The sequence below is a fragment of the Stegostoma tigrinum genome, chromosome 7 (genome assembly GCF_030684315.1).
Source record: "Stegostoma tigrinum isolate sSteTig4 chromosome 7, sSteTig4.hap1, whole genome shotgun sequence".
Taxonomy (NCBI): domain Eukaryota; kingdom Metazoa; phylum Chordata; class Chondrichthyes; order Orectolobiformes; family Stegostomatidae; genus Stegostoma; species Stegostoma tigrinum.
This window is the reverse complement of record NC_081360.1, coordinates 97,107,442-97,128,641: the sequence shown is the minus strand read 5'-3', so window position 1 is coordinate 97,128,641 and position 21,200 is coordinate 97,107,442. Positions and strand designations below refer to the sequence as shown.

The 21,200-nt window shown below is 42.0% G+C and overlaps 1 protein-coding gene across 3 annotated transcripts in view; it reads right to left on the bottom strand.

Annotated features, from left to right (window-relative positions):
* pdia5 (protein disulfide isomerase family A, member 5) overlaps positions 1-21,200 on the bottom strand; it is a 111,577-nt gene that overhangs the window by 65,459 nt on the left and 24,918 nt on the right. For all 3 annotated transcript variants that reach the window (XR_007247985.1, XM_048535117.1, XM_048535118.2), the window contains exons 5-9: positions 16,675-16,720; positions 13,502-13,594; positions 8,445-8,505; positions 4,742-4,809; positions 1,637-1,728 (exon numbers count right to left, since the gene is read on the bottom strand). Coding sequence is in view for 2 of the 3 variants with exons in the window: in XM_048535117.1 (XP_048391074.1) it covers positions 1,637-1,728; positions 4,742-4,809; positions 8,445-8,505; positions 13,502-13,594; positions 16,675-16,720 (360 nt within the window). In the remaining variant the exon portion in view is untranslated. The remainder of the gene's footprint in view (positions 1-1,636; positions 1,729-4,741; positions 4,810-8,444; positions 8,506-13,501; positions 13,595-16,674; positions 16,721-21,200) is intronic.

Genomic DNA, 21,200 nt, shown 5'->3' with positions numbered 1-21,200 from the left:
CAATGATGAGTTTACTTCTGACTTATTCTTGTGTCTTCAAAATGATATATTTTGGACTCAATTAGGCTGCATGCAACTGCAACATCTCCATTCGGCAAATCAATCTAAGTATTCTGAAGGGAAATGATTAGTTAAACCCTTGTAAAATCCAATAGTGTCTTCTCTTCCTGCTCTGTAAAGCATTGCCTCTGGACTCTCCATGAATCTGTCACTAGGTCCCTTTCTTCTCCACATGCGCTGCTTTGGCAACAGAATCTGCAGACTCAGGACCCAATTCCGTCAATCCACTCAAAATAATCATTTCTATGTCTCCTCCATCTCTCCAGTCTGCCATCAACTTGGTGCTGTCAGACTGCTGCCCAACATGGAGTCCCAGACGAATGTCAATTCACTCCCAATTAAAAGTGAATCACTTAAACTGCATATATATGGGGCCACCGATACCAAGTATGCCCCCACGACCCCACTTCTCAACTAAACCCCACCAACATCCACACACTCAGGTTATACCCGATTCTTATTCGTGCCAAGGTCGCTAGCCATTTCCTCCTCATCATAAAGACTGTTGACTTGCCCCTTCTTTTGTGGGGTGGTAGTGGTGTAGTTGTTTTGCTTGACTGACACTAATGCTGTGGGGAATGGGTTCAAATTTCATCATGGCAGCTGATGGAATTTAAATTCAAATAACAAATCTGGAATATGACCCCAGTCTTAGTGATGGTGGCCATCACAGCCATCACTGATGTTGTAAAAATCCATCTGATTCACTAATGTTCTTTAGGGAAGGAAATCATTGTTCTTACCTGGTCTCGTCTGGTTCATGAGAGAGTTCAGACCCAGTAACATGGTTGACTCTTAAATGCCGCTCTGAAACAGCCTAGTAAGACACTCAGTTCAAGGATTTCAGCATGGACAATAAATGGTGGACTTGCCTGTGATACCCACTTCCAATGAAAGGATGAAGAAATTTAAAGGCACTGCCTGCTTCTATCCATGTGTTATTTAAACCTGCATGTGCACTTTCACCATCAAGGCTAGTTCAATACTTTCTTGACTGCAATATCATCCTGCACATTCTGTAACCTCCTCTCATCCAAACCGCACTGACCATATCCTTTCCCTTACTGTCTCGCCCTTGCCAACCTACGCTAGTTCCCAGTGCTTTAAATGTGAACTCTCATCTTCATCTAGGCTTTGCTTTTTCCCTTTTTCACAACCTTCTCCAGCCCCATAATGGGATTGTGAAACATACGACATCAACCTTTGGCTTGTCCTTTTTTGACTTTTTAACCAACTTATTAGCTACCTTATCTTTTGTCATAGTCCATTTCTGCCCAATTATCCTTCCATCCAGCATCTCTGGAACCTTTGTTTACACTGAACGCAAGGAGGTAATATTGCCAATTAGTAGCCAGTACATTTTTGGGCACACTTTTCTTTGAGTAGTGCGTGGATAGGAAAGCAAGAAAAGATAAAGAAAACCTCAATAAGACAGTTAACCTATAAATGTCACATACTCAAGCTCTTCCATTTTACAGAATTATTGTTTAGCTGCTTGCAAGAGCAAAATCACACGATTGTTTAGATCTGATTGGTTGACTTCAAAATATACCTTGAAGATTTATCAACAACTTACTCAAAGTAACAGAAGGTTGGATATCCTTTAATATTAAATTCCTGTTTAATTTCATCAAATTCAGAAGGATGGACGTTCATTCCAGCCATTACCTATTCAGGAAACAGTTAGCATTAGAATTTATAAATCACTGGTAGCAATTGACTGTGTTTAATGAATTCAGGATGAATTTATAGCAAACAGCTCCTAACTAGTTTGAGAATAGGTGCTTTTCCTGAATTATGCTCCAAAAGTTGCAATGTCCAGTTCTATGAAAATGAGGAATCTGGTGAGCAGGAGGTAGTTCACTCTTAGCTCCAGAAACCTGAACTCAAAATAAAATATTTCTGTTCGGTCTAGGTTAAACTAACAATTAAAACTCCTAACTGTTTACTTTGCTTCAAACATTGAACAGACTGGGTGATGCAACATGACCTAGATGGAAAAAGACCAGATAGAAGGCCAAAACTGAGCTTGTGGAGCTGGGTATGGGAAGTTGTGAATAAAACAGTGACAAGAGGCAGCTGTGGGATATGCCAAAGGAAGTTTATAATCAGTGGCTGAGATCTTGTGGTGCTTATTAACAGCTTCCTTATGACTGCCGATAACACAAGTTCCATTTCCTAGTTGGTTGCTGATGTTGCCCAGTTAATGACCACATCCTTTATCACGAGGGGACAGGGAAGTGGAGCTGACACTTGAAATCCAATTGCAATTAGTCAATTTACAACACAATGTGTCATGACTATTCCCTTGTTATTTTTAGTTTTCCTGCCATTCATTCCAACGCAAAATTGTCTACATTGCCCAATATTAGATAAGCCCCCACTTTCATTTTTAAAGCATTGACTTGGTGGACATGCAATGTGATGAATGCTGCCTATTCAAAATATGGGCATCACAGAGGACAGGATTTACAATCCCTGTTTGACCTCAAGGTGTTGATGGTTGGTCTTTTCCTGGAAATTGTACAGTGTATTTGTTGAAGATGCTTCCACAGGGCACAGTTCCAGTGGGGGAAAAGAAAGAAAAGTGATCATTTGCCCAAGGTTTAGATCCTGTGTGACACGTACGAGAAAGAAACTGATGGCGCCCTGCTGCCCTTGTTCTTCTGGATGATGGAGGTCATGAGTTTGACAGGTGCTGCCAAAGAAACCTTGATGAGTTGCTACACAGCAGTTACAGTACACCATTGCTAAGGATGATGGGTGAGGTGTGCATCAACCAGGCTGCTCTGTCCTGCATGGTTTTCAGCTTCTTTAAACACGTAGCTGCATCCATTCTGACAAATGCAGACTACTTAAATACATTTCTGACTTTTGCCTTGCGAGTATTTTGAGAAATTTTCAAGATGCAGGTGGTGAGCCACTGGACACAAAGTAGCCTAGCCACAAAATTTACAGGAAGGTGAATTTTAAAATAAGGGCAGAGCTTGGTTAGCTCTGCAAAGGTACTTCTTTAAAAGCAAAAGGTCAAGATTTTATTCCAGAAGCGGTCTGAACACATCATTGCTAAAAAGGTAATGGCTTCAGCTGACTGCCTCACAGGCGACCATCCACCTCCCACCCCCCTACCGTGTTAATCAAAGGCAGAGAAAACAGAGGGTTCAAAACATGAGTTTCAAAGTTTTGGTTCAAAAGAATCAACAGTCAAGATCAGAAAGAAGTATTTCAGTTTAGTTTAGGGTAATCAGTTGCCTGAGCAGAAGCGATTTCAGGTCCACAAAGCTTCTAAGCTCCAGGGGTTTGGATAGAAATCTTTCAGTGATTAAAGTTGTAGAAGACTAGGTCTTCAGAATTGAGCAGGGATCATACAAGTGGACACGGAACAGAATTATAAAAGAAAAATGGTGGCAACCATCCATAGCAAAAAATCTGGAAAGTGTCAGTTAAGGAAAGATTTAAATATCTGAGAGAAGAATGATAGTTCTCTCAGATTGAGTTGCCGTAACAAATCGTTCGGAGAGGTGCAAGTTTTGTTTAGATGTTTGTTAGTTCTTTCTTACCTTAATATGCCTTGTTTGTTTTATTTTTTGTAGCAACAAAACATAAGTTTATTAAAAGGTCATCAGCAGTCCCATCTGAAATCTGTGACTGACCACCATGTTACCAATTACAAAATTTAAAAATATGATCCATCAAGCCAAAGTTTACTGTAGGTTCTGTCTTGTTTAGTAATACCATCAACTGGATTGTAACACCATGGGCTGTTTCATTATGAGACACTGAAGTCAGACATGGGTACTGGGGATGCTGTTTGAAAGCACTAGGTAGCATTTGCTTGTTCATCTAAATAGGGTTGTCACATTTGAAAGTACTTCACTTTGCCTAACTTGGATGAATTTAATGGCTGCAACCTTGGGCTCATCAACTGGGAACACAGATGCAGGCATTTTGGAGACCCTCAATGGGATTAAATCCCAATTAGGTAGCTTTTTGTCTGCCACCAGTGTTCCTGGGTCTTGGGAGAAAATGATCCAACCTCCGAATATTTACTGGCCAATTTCAGGCAGCTCTTCAGTCCCTGCAGTGTTACCGAGAGCACGGTCACTGCTGGTACTGCAGAAGTCCTGAGAAAGGAGCATTTGCTGGAGGCACAGAAACTGATGAATTGGTCTGGTTTATAGATCAATCAAGATTTTACAAAAGGGGTGAGAGTTGCTGGGAGTGGAGTGGAGGACGCTTTTAGTGGGGCAGTCTGTATCCTGGAGATCTCTCTGCAGGGCACAATCAGTGAACCCAGTTCTTGCTGGTGCAAGACGTGTGTCTTATACGGGAATATCCGAGCAGAAGAAATGCTGATGCAATTCAGCTGCAACACAATGCAGGCTTCAAATCGGAGTGAATGTGATATGACATTGTGAAGGATGATGTTGACTGATGACACCCTGTGCGGCATTTACTTCCTGGGCTTCAGAGTCTTAAACACAATGAAGCAGGACTGTGTGTTTCATTACTGCTTTCATTCCTGCACATGCTAATAGAATACCAACTCTTTGAAAAACCTGAACAGGATAACTGAATCATAACTGAACATCCAACTATAACGATCTACGTACAAAGTAAAAACCGAAAAATCTCTGTGCATGGTGCCTTTTTAATAGACCAGTGAAACTGTGATACTTACATGGGTGCCCTTTATCTCTGTGGCAGCTTGTTGAAAGGCTGGCATCATCCGCTTACACACCCCACACCCTGACACATGGGGCAAAGGGCAGGTCAAAGGCAACGGCAGAACAGTAAACAGAAAGAGAGATAAACATTGTACTAAATAACTCAATGACAGATTTAACAAATCTCTTCACCAGATGCCAATACGTACATATTACAGCTCAGCAAGTGCCAGTTCTTCACAAGAAACTGTCCAATCCAATTACTTCCCCTCAACCTCTCTTTGTACGCATTTGTGTTGTGATTCGGGTACCTAATTCTATTTTGAGTGCCTATCCATGACACTATTCAATGTGGAGTGGGGAAATGAGTTCTTTTTAGAGCACAAAGAGGTAGGGGCTTAAAATAGGGGCAAAAAATTCATGGGGCTTTGATTGTGGGCATATGAATAAATAGTTTTGTTTTCCTTATTTCTTCAAGGCTGACTAGACCAGCATTTAGTGCCTATCCCTAATTGCTCAGAAGGCAGTTAGAGTTAACCACATTGCTATGGGTCTGGAGTCACAGATAGGTCCAATCAAATGAGGATGGCTGATTTTCTTCACTAAAGGGCAGCTGTGAACCAACTGGACAAGGGCTGTAGCAGGTAACTAACAGCACCAATGAGGTCACCATTACGGCAGATTCATTAGGGCGGCACAGTGTCTCAGTGGTTAGCACTGCAGCCTCACAGCACCAGGGGCCCAGGTTCGCTTCCAGCATTGGGTAACTGTTTGTGTGGAGTTTGCACATTCTCCCCGTGTCTGCATGGGTTTCCTCCGGGTGCTCCAGTTTCCTCCCACAGTCCAAAGATGTGCAGGCTAAGAGGAGCGGCCATGCTAAATTGCCCATAGTGTTCAGGGATGTGTGGGTTATAGGGGGATGGGTTTGGGTGGGATGGTCCAAGGGGTGGTGTGGACTTGTTGGGCCAAAGGGCCACACTGTGGGGAATCTAATCTAATCCTAGAGTTTATTGAATTAAAATTTCACCATTTGCCATGGCGGCATTCAAATGTATATTCACAGGATATTAACCCTGAAATACGATTCCAGTGGCATTACCATCATGTCCCTGCCTCACTCACTTTCCACTGGCAGAGGGATTTGTGATGAGAGGACACATTAAAACAACTGGCATAAGAGCAAGAGGAGAAATGAAAATGTTGCAAGACAAAGGATTAAGATCAGCAATGCACTATATGCAAGAGCAGTGAAAGCAGATTCCAGAAGAATTTTTGAAAGGCCATTGGATATTTATTGAAACGAGTCAAGCTGTAGATGGATGAAAGCAAAGGATGAGTGTGAGACTAAACTAGACTTCTTTCAAAGAGCTGGCAAGGACATATTGAGCTGAATGGCCTCTTTGTGCTTTAAGATTACATTACTCACTTTTATAGTCCTTGTCCTCAACTTAAACCCACTTTTCCATGATTACCCAATCAGTAGAAACTGCTTTTCACTATTCACTTTCCATCATTTTGAACACCTTAATCAGTTGCCTCTGTTTTAGCCTTCACTAATCCAACGAATAAGGTCCACATTTGTTCTGCTTGGTTTCAAAATTCAGCGATTTGCATTCACACAATTACTTGTCATTCAATATGATTTAGCTATTTATCTTCCATGGTTGTTAACATTCTTTATTAAGCACCTCATACGAATCCAGAATTGCATTATAGTCTGTCATTCTCAGACACCTACTTTCCTTTTTAACACAGGCTTCATCTACTTCTCACCTATGAAAAGATCCACATAGCTGAAATTACAGAGTTTATCAGCTTTCTTGCTATTCAGGGCGTTCCTTCTTTCATTATCCCCTTCCCAAAAATGCATCAGTCTTTTATCTGCACCTATACCTACCTGCTCACACTGCTCAGCTGGCTTAGGTCTTACATGGGACAATTCCTGAAATGTTAATTATGCCTCTTCTTGTAGATGACTTGCCAAACATTTTCTAGTATGTTCTTTTTGTTTTTAAGTTTATAGAAATATTCTTTCCTACTCTTAGTTCATCAGCCAACTTCAATATCATTTCCCTTGTGTTTGCATACAAGGCTTGCCTTGCAATGGAATCATGAAACGTTAGTACAAGTGACCCATCACACTTAGTTTTGCACGCATCAAAAGCAAGCTTAAAACGTACTGCCACTCAGGAACCAAGCACAGAAAATGTGCAGTTGGTTGACGATCTGGTTGCAGCTTATCTCATTAGGCTTGTTCACAATGCAGTCCTAATGGAGGGTTCTGCCTGAAAAATCAACCCATCTTTCTCCCGGAGAAGATCTACTAACCACGCAATTCCAGCCTTTTGTACTTTTAAGTTTCTGAAATGTGTTTCATATCTATTTCTAGCAAGCTGTTCTGTTCATTCATTGCCAGAAAACATTGAGTGTCCCTTTAAAATCAATGCAGAACAGCATATGTTCGTTAAATGGCAAACGACTGTGCCTTATATTGCCTTTAAACTTTGCACAGCCTGAGAATACATTAATGTAAGTGCATTGCAGAGTTGTAGATGAGTTGATGCTCACGATCTTTATTAACAAAAATGTGACAGAAGTATAAACAGATGCAGGGTTCATCCTTACCACTAGAAGGTTGAGGTGCAGCGGGTGGGAAAAGCGTGGGGTTTAAAAGAGAGGAAAGCATTTAGGGGCTAAATCAGATTACAATTGCATAATGGGGGAAAGAGGCAACAATTTAAAAGAAACCAAAAATAAAGTACCGCAAGCTCTTGCAGCACTCACTTTACTCAATAAACACAACGCAGATTCTTAACAATTTGAAGATAAAAACACAAAAGCACGAGCAGCTATTCCATAATGAAAATAAGTCACAAAGCAACAAAGCACTGACTAAGTAACAGAAGGCAGAGAGGAATCTTGCTGCTTCATTACCATCAGAGGTTGCAGCAGTGCAAACAGTGTAAAAAGTATTCTTTGCAAAAATAGCATGGAGCCTTTTACTAATGTGAATTCCTTTCACTCTTTCTTTCTCTCTCGTGTATTTTAGTTTGGACCCATATAATGCAGGAAAGGGGACCTTGTATTCCCAAAAAATTCATGCACAATCCTTGCGTGTCAGTGAAACAGATGCACACAAGAGGCCATTCGACCCTGTCAGTTAATTAGATCCTGGTTGACATGCATCTCATCTCCATTTATGCACCTTTGTTTTGTAACCTTTAATTTTCTTGGCAAACAAAATCTAATGATCTGTCTTGAAATTTTCAAATGAAGCCCAGCTGTGGTGTTTGGTAGAAAGGAAAATACACCCACTACCCTGTGCATGATGGTACGATATTTGACACTGGGTGGCAAGGATGAAACGTTCCAACTCTGTCTTCACAAAAACATTTGCCATTTTTACTGCATGGCAGTCACGTGGAAGAAGCCTGGTCGATACCCACTCCATCTACCCCAGATGTCTCCTGACATGCCTCTTTTTGTAAAAGCCCTTGTACGTGGCCATTCAGATTTTTTTTTTGACTGATGGCATACAAAGTGAGTTTTCTTATTAGGTCCTGTAACACTGCCCCCCAGGCCCACTTTCCATGCAACTGCAACATGTCACCACTCATCCCCTCAATCATGGGCAGTACAGCGAATGGGATAAATATGTAATGTTACACCTGACTGGCTTAGAATCTGAATGCACGCACAGGATTAAAAAAAACTTACACGGGGCATAGAAAATCATCAGAATCGGTCGTTCCTCCTTCTTTATCAGCTTTCTGAATTCCTAAGGAAAAAGCAGATAAGATGACTATAGAATATTGGGCAATACATCAGAGAGCAGTGCATCAGAAGTAAGAGAAAGGCAGGAAGCCGGCAGTCTTAAAGAAATTGAATGCAAAAGCAGTTCACTTTGGTACAGTGCCGGTGTGCCAAGAGTTGCATATCTTTTGCTTCACTGGACAAACAAGACAGCTTGCTGAGGGGAGTTCTGAAAGATCCTAGTTTTATCTGAAGAGGAGTAGGAAAGCCTTGGCCATCAACTCTTAAACCTCATGTAACAGCACTGAATCAGATTCCAGACCACTTTTCACATTGCTGTGTGTGGGACTAAGCGATGCTCAAATTGGATGTCACGTTTGCATGTGGCAAAGAATGATTACACTTCAAAAAGTAACTCAATGGCTGGGAGGTAGCTCTGCAATTCTTGAGCCACTGAAAGGATTCTGTTAAAATAAAAACAAACTCTTACTTAGAAAAAAATATTGCAATGCAAAGAAAAAAGTCTCCCCATTTTTGGAATGTATTGCCTCACCCTGTAGTCAGAAAATTGACAATAAAGGGAAAACAGAATGACCATATCATTGGTTGCTTTATCCTGAATGATTCAGCAAACGGCTATGTTCAAAATAAGGAACACAGCATTGCTCTGTGCTCTTTTGTACATATTTACATGAATGCTCAAAATTATTTAAGTTGTTTTAATTTTTTCAATTTTCCATTTTAAAAACCCTTACAGAACACTGCTTATTGCTGTTGGCTTTCAAACCCATCAACTTGGTAAAACAGGGGAGACAAAAGCCTAGTGGTGTTATTGCTGGACCATTAATCCAGTGACCTAGATAACGTTCTGGGGACCCAGGTTCGAATCCTGGCATGGGAGATAGTGGAATGTGAACTCAATAAATATCTGGAATTAAGGATCTAATGATGACCATAAATCCATCGTTGCTTGTTGGAAAAACTGATCTGGTTCACTAATGTTCGTTAGAGAAGGAAATTGCCATCCTTACCTGGTCTGGTCCAGACCCACAGCAACATGGTTGACTCTTAACTGACCTCTGGGCAATTAGGGATGGGCAATAAATGTTGCCTACCTAGCCTTGGCCTCATCCCGTGAATGAATAAAAAAAGTCTAAATATTCTGAGCATAATAGAAGAACAAAGTTTAATATCACCTTTTACTTTATATGTGCAGAATTGACAACACACAGCTCTGATGTTTTGGACTGGGAAAATTTTAATAACATTTCTTCATGGGTCAAGAGGAATCTCTGGTCTGATGTGACACTTTGTTATTGTTTTGTTTGTTTTAGCTATAAAGGCCCACAATACTTCAACGGTTAATGATGTGGGTGAAACTCGAAAATGGCTGAACTGTTTTAAAGGTAGTTGAATTGGAGACAAAAAGAAGTTTTTCATTTATAAAATATCTCACAAAAACACACCACAGCAAGTAACATGTAATGAATTAACATTGAAATGCAATTATTACTGCTACATTGATAAGCCAACCAGCCATTTTGTATACAGCGAGATCCTGTTAACAATCAAATGAATTGGTTTTTGACGCTGTTAGGAAGAGTATAAGCAAAAGCATCTCATGAGAAAGGTAAATAGCAAAAGTGTTTTTTAAAAGAAAATATCTTCCATCTAATATGTGATTTGCCTGTTGGCACAAAACTAGAGGGACAGGGGTGTGGAAGAGAAGAAAAGGATAGCTCCTAATTCCAAATTCCAAATTTGAGAAAAGCCACTTAAGGCACAGGCTGTCAATCCCTTAATCAAGGTTTGGCAAACTTCCTGTTCACCCAGGTCAAAGGGGTGAGGTAAATAGAAAAGTACCAAGTGCTAGAAACCTGCCAATAAAAGCACACCTTTAGGGATGCACTCAAAACATAAATCTTATTCTTTCAACTGCTGACCAGCTTGCACAGCACTTTCTATTCTGACTTCAAAGTAACACTTTGCCTATTTTGCTCCTGGTTGTACAATACTCATCCCACACAATGCTGTCTTTGGGACTTGGATCCTTACAGATAGTTTGAATGATGAGAACGTGCACCCAACTGAGCTGGGAGAAAAACTGTCACTTGCACTGATGTCCATTTGACTCCAGTAATTTGAACTCCCAATAACCAGCAAGGTTACATCATCAGGATAATGCCCTCATTATAAATGCCTCTTTTTTCTCACAGTTGGAACCAGTCAAGAGCTCAGAGCAGAGATAAGGGTCTGGGCCAGAAATGTCAGCTTTTGTGCTCCTGAGATGCTGCTTGGCCTGTGTTCATCCAGCTCCACACTTTGTTATCCAAGAGCTCAGAACACTCAAGTACTTGATGGCCAATGAAGCACTTTTGCTTTATGGTCACTGATACAGCAAACACGATGGTCAATTCACAGACAGCAATCTCCCAGAAACAGCAACATGAGAATAAAACAGATATGTTGACCAAGGCAGAGTGTTATCCAGAACAACAGACATCACTCCCCTGTCTTTTGTAATGGCCGGATAATATCCTTTTAGGTGCAGTTTGAAGATTAAATATTGTCCGTGGCACCAGGGAGAACTCATCCATTCTTTTTCAGTCACCTGAGACGCTAGGCAAGGTCTCAGTTTAACATCGCATCCAAAGGCCAGCACCAGTGCTCCTTCACTAGTGCATAGGGACTGTCATCATGAATAGCAGGCTCAAATCTCAGATGTGGGGATCCTGAATCCAGAACTTTTAGATTTAGAGGAGAGACTACCACTGACCCAATGCTAACACATATAACATACAATTCATTAAAAGTCAGGACTTGAGTTTTTAAAAATACTGACAAGGTTCAAGCACCAGAATTGGCACCCAAGTCCTGGTAATGGTAATCTCTCATCTAAAGCAGCATATTAGAGGGGGTGCAGACACATCATAGCTGGATCTTCCCAGTTGACTTCAAGGGATTGAGGAATATCTTCCTCCACTAATCTGAACTGATTCAAAGCTCTATGTCCTAAATCACATTAAGTCCCATTCATTCATAACCCTGTTGCTTGATGACTTCCTATAACTACTAAATTAGTGTCTCAAATTTAACATCCTATCTGCGCATTCAAACCCTTTTTTGCTTGCCCCCTCTGTAACGTGAATTCCCTATACTCTTCGCTGTGTTCCTCCAATTCAAAGCAACCTCAAACTGCCTTCATTTCCTTAACCCAGCACTGGCTGCCACACTTCAATTGTTCAAACCTGAGCTATAGTATTTCCTTTCTAACCTCTCTAGCTCTCTACATGTCTCTGTTAAAGCTTTTGCACATCTGCACTCATGTCTCCTTCTTTAGCTTTGTCATTTTTTTAGTCTGATTACACTCTGAAGTGTATGTTTTACTGTCTTAAAAGGTGCTACACAAATGCAAGTCAAACAAACTTTCTATCCTGAAAGTAATATATGCCTTAGTTCGGCATTCATATCAAGGTATTGATCCCCTGCTTCTCAACCCAAATGGAAGTATCAGTGAAACTTACATGTGAAAACGGCTAATCCAATTTCAAATGGAAGGATTCGTTATTGATAAGGAGCTCAAGAACGGTGCAAAGACTGCTCAAATGAAATTGTATGACATGGCATACATGGCACTTGTTGTGGTCAGTGTAAAACCGACGTCTATTTCTATGGCTTCTCAGATTTCGCTGAAAGAGTTGCTTAGCTTGTCTTCCTGCTGGCCGTGTTATGTTCTGTACTTGGGTTGTGAAGAGAGCATTTTATTTTGTTTTAGGCACAGTGAAGGGAAGGAAATTTTCCCTTTGAAGTCCTTTTGGGAATAACAAATTTTTTTATTCACAATTGCGCAGTTCCTTTGTAGTGCGAGCACTGGCAACTTGTTGATCAATTGAACTGAAGAGGTGGGAGGGGTCTTGAACAGCATAAATGCTGTCATGAACAGGTTCCAATAAAGGGTCATCATTGTCCTGAAACATTAAGAGTTTCTCTCTATAAGGGACATCTAATCTGCAGGGTATTTTCTGTTTTTACCTTAGATTTCAGACATCTGCAGTTATTTGGTTATTGAGCTCCGCAGGAAATTGTTGTGCACAATTTTCCACAACAAATACTACTTCAAATGACCTTTTTTATGGCTTATTCAGGAGATGTGGGTGACATGGCTGGGCTAGCACCCATTGACCATCCTCAATTACTCCTGAGAAGATGGTGGTGAGCTGCCTTCTTGAATCGCTGCTGTAAAGTGGTGATCAGCATACTTACACTGCCATTAGATACAGTTCAAGGATTTTGGACCAGTGGCAACAAAAGAACGGTGATATATTCCTAAATCATGGTGGTGTATGGCTTGAGGGGAACATGAGATGGCACTGTTCCCGTGCATCTGCTGACTTATCCTTCTAGATGGTGATGCTCGTTGAGCTTGGAAGGTGCTGCCTCAGGAACCTTGGTGAATTCTGACACTGCATCTCACAGATGGTGCATACAGCTGCTACTAAGCTTTGGTAGTGGAAGAAGTGAATGCTTGTGGATGTGGTGCCAACCAAGCTGGCTGCTTTGTCCATGTTTTGTGTGAAATGAAGGAGGGGAACATTTGGAGCTTTAGGGGAGAGCAGGGTAAGCGAGATTAGTTCCATTGTTCTAGCAAGGGCTAGTATAAACACAGAGGGCTGAACATTCTCTTGCTGTGCAGTAAATTTCGGTAGTTCTGAGATTGTTTCGTTGTGACTTACTAGGGTTGTCAGACTTTGGGTTATGGGGTCAGATTTTCACATTTTACACTGTATCATTACATTAAAATATCAAATTATACATTTGTTTATGAAAATAAAATTCCTCCAAAAAACTACTTAATAATTTAAGCCCACGTTGTGCAGCATGCATTACATTTCCTTTATGCTACGATCAATAACATTGACAGACTTGCAATCCCACTTACACAAACAAAACAAAACAGTATTGTTATCACCATTGAGTACCCTATTTCCCAGCTAAGTCAATAGTCACGAATAGTGTCAAACCTTCTCACTGTCAATGTGAACCACATCCTTCGCGTCAGGGTTCTCTTCCCACAATGGAGCGCCCTCTGGGTCCCTCATAAATGCCACCATTGACTGTAAACAATCAGAAAGAGTGCAAAGCTCTTAAATGTCTAAGTTGAAGAGTAGAATCTCAGTTCTGAATACACAAAATTATTGATGGTGGTATAGAGGATTAAAGGAAACGAAAAGATGTGCATCGAAAACTTCTTAGGCTCATGGTAATATGCTTTTTCCACCCTGATCTCAAAAAGGTTTCTCTCAAAGTGGCAGGGACAGGAGATTCCATCCACTGTTACAATATTAACTAGAACAGGTCAATAAATCAGGCACACTTCTGGAAGAAATGCATGCATTAGACATTGTTCTATTTCTCCGCTCTCTTCTCCCAATTTCCCAATACTGCCTCCTCCAGCAAAGACAGAAAACTATTTATGGATCAGTCCCAAGTGCGGAACCAAGTAACAAAAAATGGCGGTCTGTTTTGCAAGAATAATGGATGATTTGTAATACAAAAAGAAAGCATGGCTTTGGCTGCTCATTTTTACCAGAAAGCCACCTTTGTTATGGCTATCAAGACAGCCCACAACCAGGACGTGAATACTACCAGTCTCCCGTTACCAGGTACGAGCGCACTGACAAGCAAGGCCAGCAGGCCTTCACAAACATTGCACAAAACAGCCAGAGGGCTGGATCCCCTGAGAGAAATCCAACCACCTGGATTACATGGAAAGATTCAAAACTCTGACTCAGGAGACGGTAAACAGTTTCAAAAACCACAACTTTGGATCACTGAGAAAGAGGGAGGTCAGGAAGGTTACTGGATGCTAGAACACAAGAACTCCCGAAAGGCCAATTTAGCAGTGATAACAGGAGGCTTTTCATGCAATGAGTGATTTGCATGCAAAATAAAATTACAACCTGGGCACCTTTGGAAATCATTTAAGGAAATATATAATTTAAAAAGCAATCTGATGTTCAGGAAAGTAGGGGCCTGTAGATTTTGAACAAATGTAATGCAGATACTGGAGCTGGATAATCGCTCTGATCCACTGTCAATTGACTAGACTTGCTGAAACAAAATAAGTCAATCTAGTTTACCTCAAGTCCTGCTACACAATGATTGCGATGGAAACTCTATGCCTTGTACACCATCTGCATAAAGAGTTGGTTAACCAAAACACATCCACTTGTACGATCTGTGGCTTCTCTTCAACCACAAAGGGGAATGTAATGTCAACACTTCTTGCCTTTAGATCTTTACATTATGCATCTCATAGTCCATTTTACAGAATCACTATTTTAAATACTCAGGTGCATTAATTCCCATGAGGAGATCTCCTGTGTAGCTTATAAAATATTCCAATTTATATCCAAAAAAAGACAAATAAAGTACAACAGTTTGTACCAAACTATCTGATTTCGGGCCACGTAACATCTGGCTTAAGTGAGTCAGGGCTGTGGAAGCACTGGCATCAGGTGTGGATGGGGGAAAGAGAACGAGCTTTATTTTCACATCCAGAGACTTCTGCTATACAACACTCACGAAGATGCCAGGGAAGAAAAGGTCAGGCTCAAATGCAATACACTTCATGGCTGAATAGCTGCCAAGATTTATTGCCCTAGATTCATGGCAAGAGTGGCCAAACTGGGTCTGTTCTCAGAAGACTGCACATGTATTTTTATCCTGGCAAGGGTCCACTTTCTGGAGAAAGTGCATGTGGCACAGGATGTAACTCAATGAGTGTGAACCCAAAAACCATGTCTACTTATTTCTAGGTGGTTGGTGGAAGAATAGGAAAGACTTGGACTTGATCGCATGTACTATTTTTCATCCTTGTTTATTAAGCAGCTTACAGCACTGGCTCCACTTAACACTTTCCATGGACTTGATTCAAAATGAAAATTTGCACTTTTCCTCTAAACAGCTGATTGCATACAGGAATTTATATCTGCTTTGCATTATAATTAAGATAGACGTTTCCACTGTTTGATGGAATACTTTATTCTTTAATGCAGCTCAAGCAGTTGTACTATAGGGAAATGAATTGACAGTCAAACCACAATAGTTTGCAGCAGCTGATTACAATGCTGACAAAAAAAAGAGGGGGATGGCACTGAGGATATACAATACTTAACTGAGAAATGTCGACCAAAATGATTTACTATTCCTTGTTCTCAAATGAATATTGTTCAGCGATTAGCAATAAAGGTAGGTTTAAGGGATTCTTGTAGCACAGCACTCGTGACCCTAAATCTGAACCAGGTATCCACCTGTTCCAGAAGTGTGTCAAAACATCTCTGAACAGATTTATTCAAAATATCTAAAGATAGGTTTGAGAGGGTGTGTGCAATGCATACACACAGGCTCGTGTATGTCTGCAAGCATTAGTGCAAGGTGCCTTGGAAACAGGCTTCATGGCAGACAGTCCAAGCATGGTAACCCGCAAGTGAAGCAGACTCATACTCAAAGGAGCCCCTTGGCTACAGTTATCATTAATGTACCCTCTAATCTTTTTCTAGGTTTTTGGAATTGCAACTTAGAAGGACTGACCGGCGCATCAACTGCAGGGAATCTTTTGGATTGCTGCATATTTAACTACGTTCTTTCCAATGAGAGAAAGATTGACACATCCAAGAACTGATTATATGTTGGAGGAAAACTGACCAAAATAAAACTATTTTCAAAGGCAAGGCCAAGCACAGCACATCCAAACTAATAGCCAGGAACACAGCAAATAAAAACAAAGTAATGTCTAATTAATCTTTAAGGGAAGGTTGGAACATAGTGGTGACGACACTAGGCTGGTAAGTCAATGTCCCTGATATTCTGGGGAGAATAAGTTAGAATCCTACCATGGAAAATGGAAAAATTTGAATTCAACACAAATCTGAAATTTGTAAAATAATTGGTCCGAAGACAACCACATAACTATAACCCATCTTGTTTACTAATATCCTACAGGTGAGAAAATTAGCTCTGGCCTACACATGATTCCAGACCCACAGCAATGCGGTTTACTCTTAGCTGTACTCTGAAAGGTCCTAGAAAAAAAACCATTCAGTTCCCAGCTAGCCATGCCCAGCTCCCATGAGTGAACAAAAGTAACAATCACTGTAAAAACCCATGAATACTTGGCACAGGCAATTATTACCTTGAACGTTTCAGGCCTTTCGTATTCAACGTGGAAAGCTCCATCCCTATACAATTAGAAACACACAGGTATTAGTATCTTTCAGCACAAATACAAACACACTTGTCCCCTCAAAAGCCAAAGCACTGTCCTTGCATTGCCTCTTCAAAACAGAGAGATTAGTTAAACAGACACAGAAACAGAAACATACATCTGCCATAAATTCAGAATGGCGAGTACTGATTCAACCAGTTTTGCACAACAGCCAGCACAGCAAAGTGGCCTAGATTTGCCTTGAACTATTGTTTGTTCCAAAATTATATTAATACACCATAAAGGTGACTACCAGTTGGGTCGGCAAGAGAGCAATTACCATGGACAGAGTTCCGAGGCTAGGTGCAGAACAGAGCAGTTGGTAGGTCTTGTTCAGCGAGTGACTATTTTTCAAATACCCTTACAGCAAGTGCAAGTGCTGCTGGCACTTCCATTAGCTTGACCGTGATGCCTGAAGATCACGCTAATATGTGTCATCTATGCTTAAGTCTGACAAGAAAAGTGGCGTTGAGCAGAGGCAGCTGCTAGCCCAGCAGAATTAAATATAGGATAGAAGCAGACAAAGAGAGGAAGAAGTTTTAATAAAGCAATGTTTTTAACAATTCCTGATACTTGGGCTTATTAGGGATATGTTGCTTGGCTTTGTGCAGGAAGTTCACGTTTCACAAACATGATTGCGTTTTCTGAGGAAGTAACAAAGGTGATTGAAGGCGGCAGGGTGGTAAGTGCTTTCTATGTGGACTTTAGCAAGGACTTTGACAAGGTCCCTCGCGGCAGGCTGATACAAAAGGTGAAGTCACATGGGATCTGTGACCAGTGATGTTACACGGGATCACTGCTGGGACCTTTGTTGCTTATGATATCCATAAATTATTTGGAAGAGGATGCGGGCAGCTGATTAGTAAGTTTTCAGATGGAACAAAGATTGGGAAAGCTGAGGATAGTGAGGAGGATTGCTAGAGGAGAGGCTGGAGATTTGAACGGAGAAATGGCAGTTGGAGATTAATTCAGACAATTGTGAAATGATGTATTGATGTATTTTGGAAGATCTAATGCAGGAAGGAAGTATGCAGTAAATGGGAGAACTCTTAGTAGCATCAACATACAGAAGGACCTAAGTGCACAGCTCCCTGAAAAAAACCACCCAGAGAGAATCTCCCTTGTCCTCACATACCACCGCACCAACCTAGGGGTACAACGCATCATCCTCCGACACTTCCGCCATCTACAATCCGACCCCACCACCCAAGACATTTTTTCCATCCCCACCCTTGTCTGCCTTCCGGAGAGACCACTCTCTCCGTGACTCCCTTGATTGCTCCAAACTCCCCTCCAACCCCACCACACCTGACACATTCCCCTGCAACTGCAGGAAGTGCTACATATGCCCCCACACCTCCTCCCTCACCTCATCCCAGGCCCCAAGATGACTTTCCATATTAAGTAGATGTTCACCTGCACATCTGCGAATGTAATGTACTGTATCCACTGTACCCAGTGTGGCTTCCTCTACATTGGGGAAACCAAGTGGAGGCTTGGGGACTGCTTTGCTGAACATCTCCACTCGGTTCGCAATAAACAACTGCACCTCCCAGTCGCGAACCATTTTAACTCCCCCTCCCATTCCTCAGATGACAAGTCCATCATGGGCCTCCTGCAGTGCCACAATAATGCCACCTGAAGGTTGCAGGAACAGCAACTCATATTCCGCTTGGGAACCCTGCAGCCCAATGGTATCAATGTGGACTTCACAAGCTTCAAAATCTCCCCCTCCCCCACTGCATCCCAAAGCCAGCCCAGCTCGTCCCCTCCCTCCACTGCATTACCAAACCAGCCCAGCTCGTCCCCGCCTCCCTAACCTGTTCTTCCTCTCACCTATCCCCTCCTCCCACCTCAAGCCGCACCTCCATTTCCCACCTACCAACCTCATCCGGCCACCCTGACCTGCCCGTCCTCCCTGCACTGACCTATCCCCTCCCCACCTATACTCTCTTCTCCACCTATCTTCTTTTCTCTCCATCTTCGGTCGGCCTCCCTCTCTCCCTATTTATTTCAGAACCCTCTCCCCATCACCCTCTCTGATGAAGGGTCTAGGCCCGAAACGTCAGCTTTTGTGCTCCTGAGATGCTGCTTGGCCTGCTGTGTTCATCCAGCTTCACACTTTGTTACCTTGGATAAGGTGGTCAAGGCGGCATATGGTATGCTTGCCTTCATTTTGTGGGGCATGCTGTATAAAAATTGTAAAATCATGTTGCAGCTATACAGAATTTTATTAGGCTACATTTAGTATATGTCTGTGGAGACTTTGGACAGGGTACAGAAATAGTTTATGACGATGTTGCCTGATTTGGGGGGTATTAGCTGGAGAGATTGGACAAACTTGGTTTGTCTTCAGTTGAAAGCAAGATAAAGGGTGGGCTGATAGAATTTTGTAAAATTCTGACAGAACGGATAGTCGGAATCTTTTTCCCCAGGGTTGAAATGTCAATTACTAGGGGACATAAGTTGAAGGTAAAAAGGGGGAAAAGTTCAAAGGAGATGTGAGAGGCAAGTGTTTTTACACAGAGGATGGTACCTGCCTGAACAGTGCAAGTGTTTTTACACAGAGGATGGTACCTGCCTGAACAGTGCAAGTGTTTTTACACAGAGGATGGTACCTGCCTGAACAGTGCAAGTGTTTTTACACAGAGGATGGTACCTGCCTGAACAGTGCAAGTGTTTTTACACAGAGGATGGTACCTGCCTGAACAGTGCAAGTGTTTTTACACAGAGGATGGTACCTGCCTGAACAGTGCAAGTGTTTTTACACAGAGGATGGTACCTGCCTGAACAGTGCAAGTGTTTTTACACAGAGGATGGTACCTGCCTGAACAGTGCAAGTGTTTTTACACAGAGGATGGTACCTGCCTGAACAGTGCAAGTGTTTTTACACAGAGGATGGTACCTGCCTGAACAGTGCAAGTGTTTTTACACAGAGGATGGTACCTGCCTGAACAGTGCAAGTGTTTTTACACAGAGGATGGTACCTGCCTGAACAGTGCAAGTGTTTTTACACAGAGGATGGTACCTGCCTGAACAGTGCAAGTGTTTTTACACAGAGGATGGTACCTGCCTGAACAGTGCAAGTGTTTTTACACAGAGGATGGTACCTGCCTGAACAGTGCAAGTGTTTTTACACAGAGGATGGTACCTGCCTGAACAGTGCTACCTGTGGTTGTGGTGGTAACACTGCCTGCTCTCTCAGGTAGACCTTGTGGCACTATTCAAAGAAGAACATGTGAAGTTCTGCACATCCTGATCAATACTTACACCTCAATCAAAACCAACAATCAATGGTTTGTTGGATTTTGCTGTGCACAAGCTGGCAGTTGCAATTTTTACTTTGTAGCACTGACTAAACTTGGAAAGTACTTTGGTCTTGAAGTTGTGAACAAAGAGAACAAAGAAAATTACAGCACAGGAACAGGCCCTTCGGCTCGCCGAGACTGCGCCGATCAAGATCCTCTGTCTAACCTGTCATCTATTTTCTAACAGTCTGTGTCCATTTGCTCCCTACCCATCCATGCACCTGTCCAAATATATCTTAAAAGACGCTAACGTGTCTGCGTCTACCACCTCCACTGGCAATGCGTTCCAGGCACCCACCACCCTCTGTGTAAAGAATCTTCCATGCATATCTCCCTTAAACTTTCCTCCTCTCACTTTGAACTCATGATCCCCTAGTAATTGAGTCCCCCCACTCTGGGAAAAAGCTTTTTGCTATTCACCCTGTCTATACCCCTCATGATTTTGTAGGCCTCAATTAGGTTCCACCCTCAATCTCCGTCTTTCTAATGAAAATAATACTAATCTACTCAACCTCTCTTCATAGCTAGCACCCTCCATACCAGGCAACATCCTGGTGAACCTCCTCTGCACCCTCTCCAAAGCATCCACATCCGTTTTGTAATGTGGCGACCAGGACCGTACACAGTGCTCCAAATGTGGCCGAACCAAAGTCCTATACAACTGCAACATGACCCGCCAACTCTTGTACTCAATAGCCCACTCAATGAAGGAAAGCATGCCGTATGCCTTCTTGACCACCCTATTGACCTGCGTTGTCACCTTCAGGGAACAATGGACCTGAACACCCAGATCTCTCTGTTCATCAATTTTCCCTAGGACTTTTCCCATTTACTGTATAGTTCGCCCTTGAATTTGATCGTCCAAAATGCATCACCTCGCATTTGCCCGGATTGAACTCCATCTGCCATTTATCTGCCCAACTCTCCGGTCTATCTATATTCTGCTGTAATCTCTGACAGTCCCCTTCACTATCTGCTACTCCACCAATTTTAGTGTCATCTGCAAACTTGCTGATCAGACCACCTACACCTTCCTCCAAATCATTTACATATATCACAAACAATAGTGGTGCCAGCACAGATCCCTGTGGAACACCACTGGTCACAGGTCTCCAATTTGAGAAACTCCCTTCTACTACTACCCTC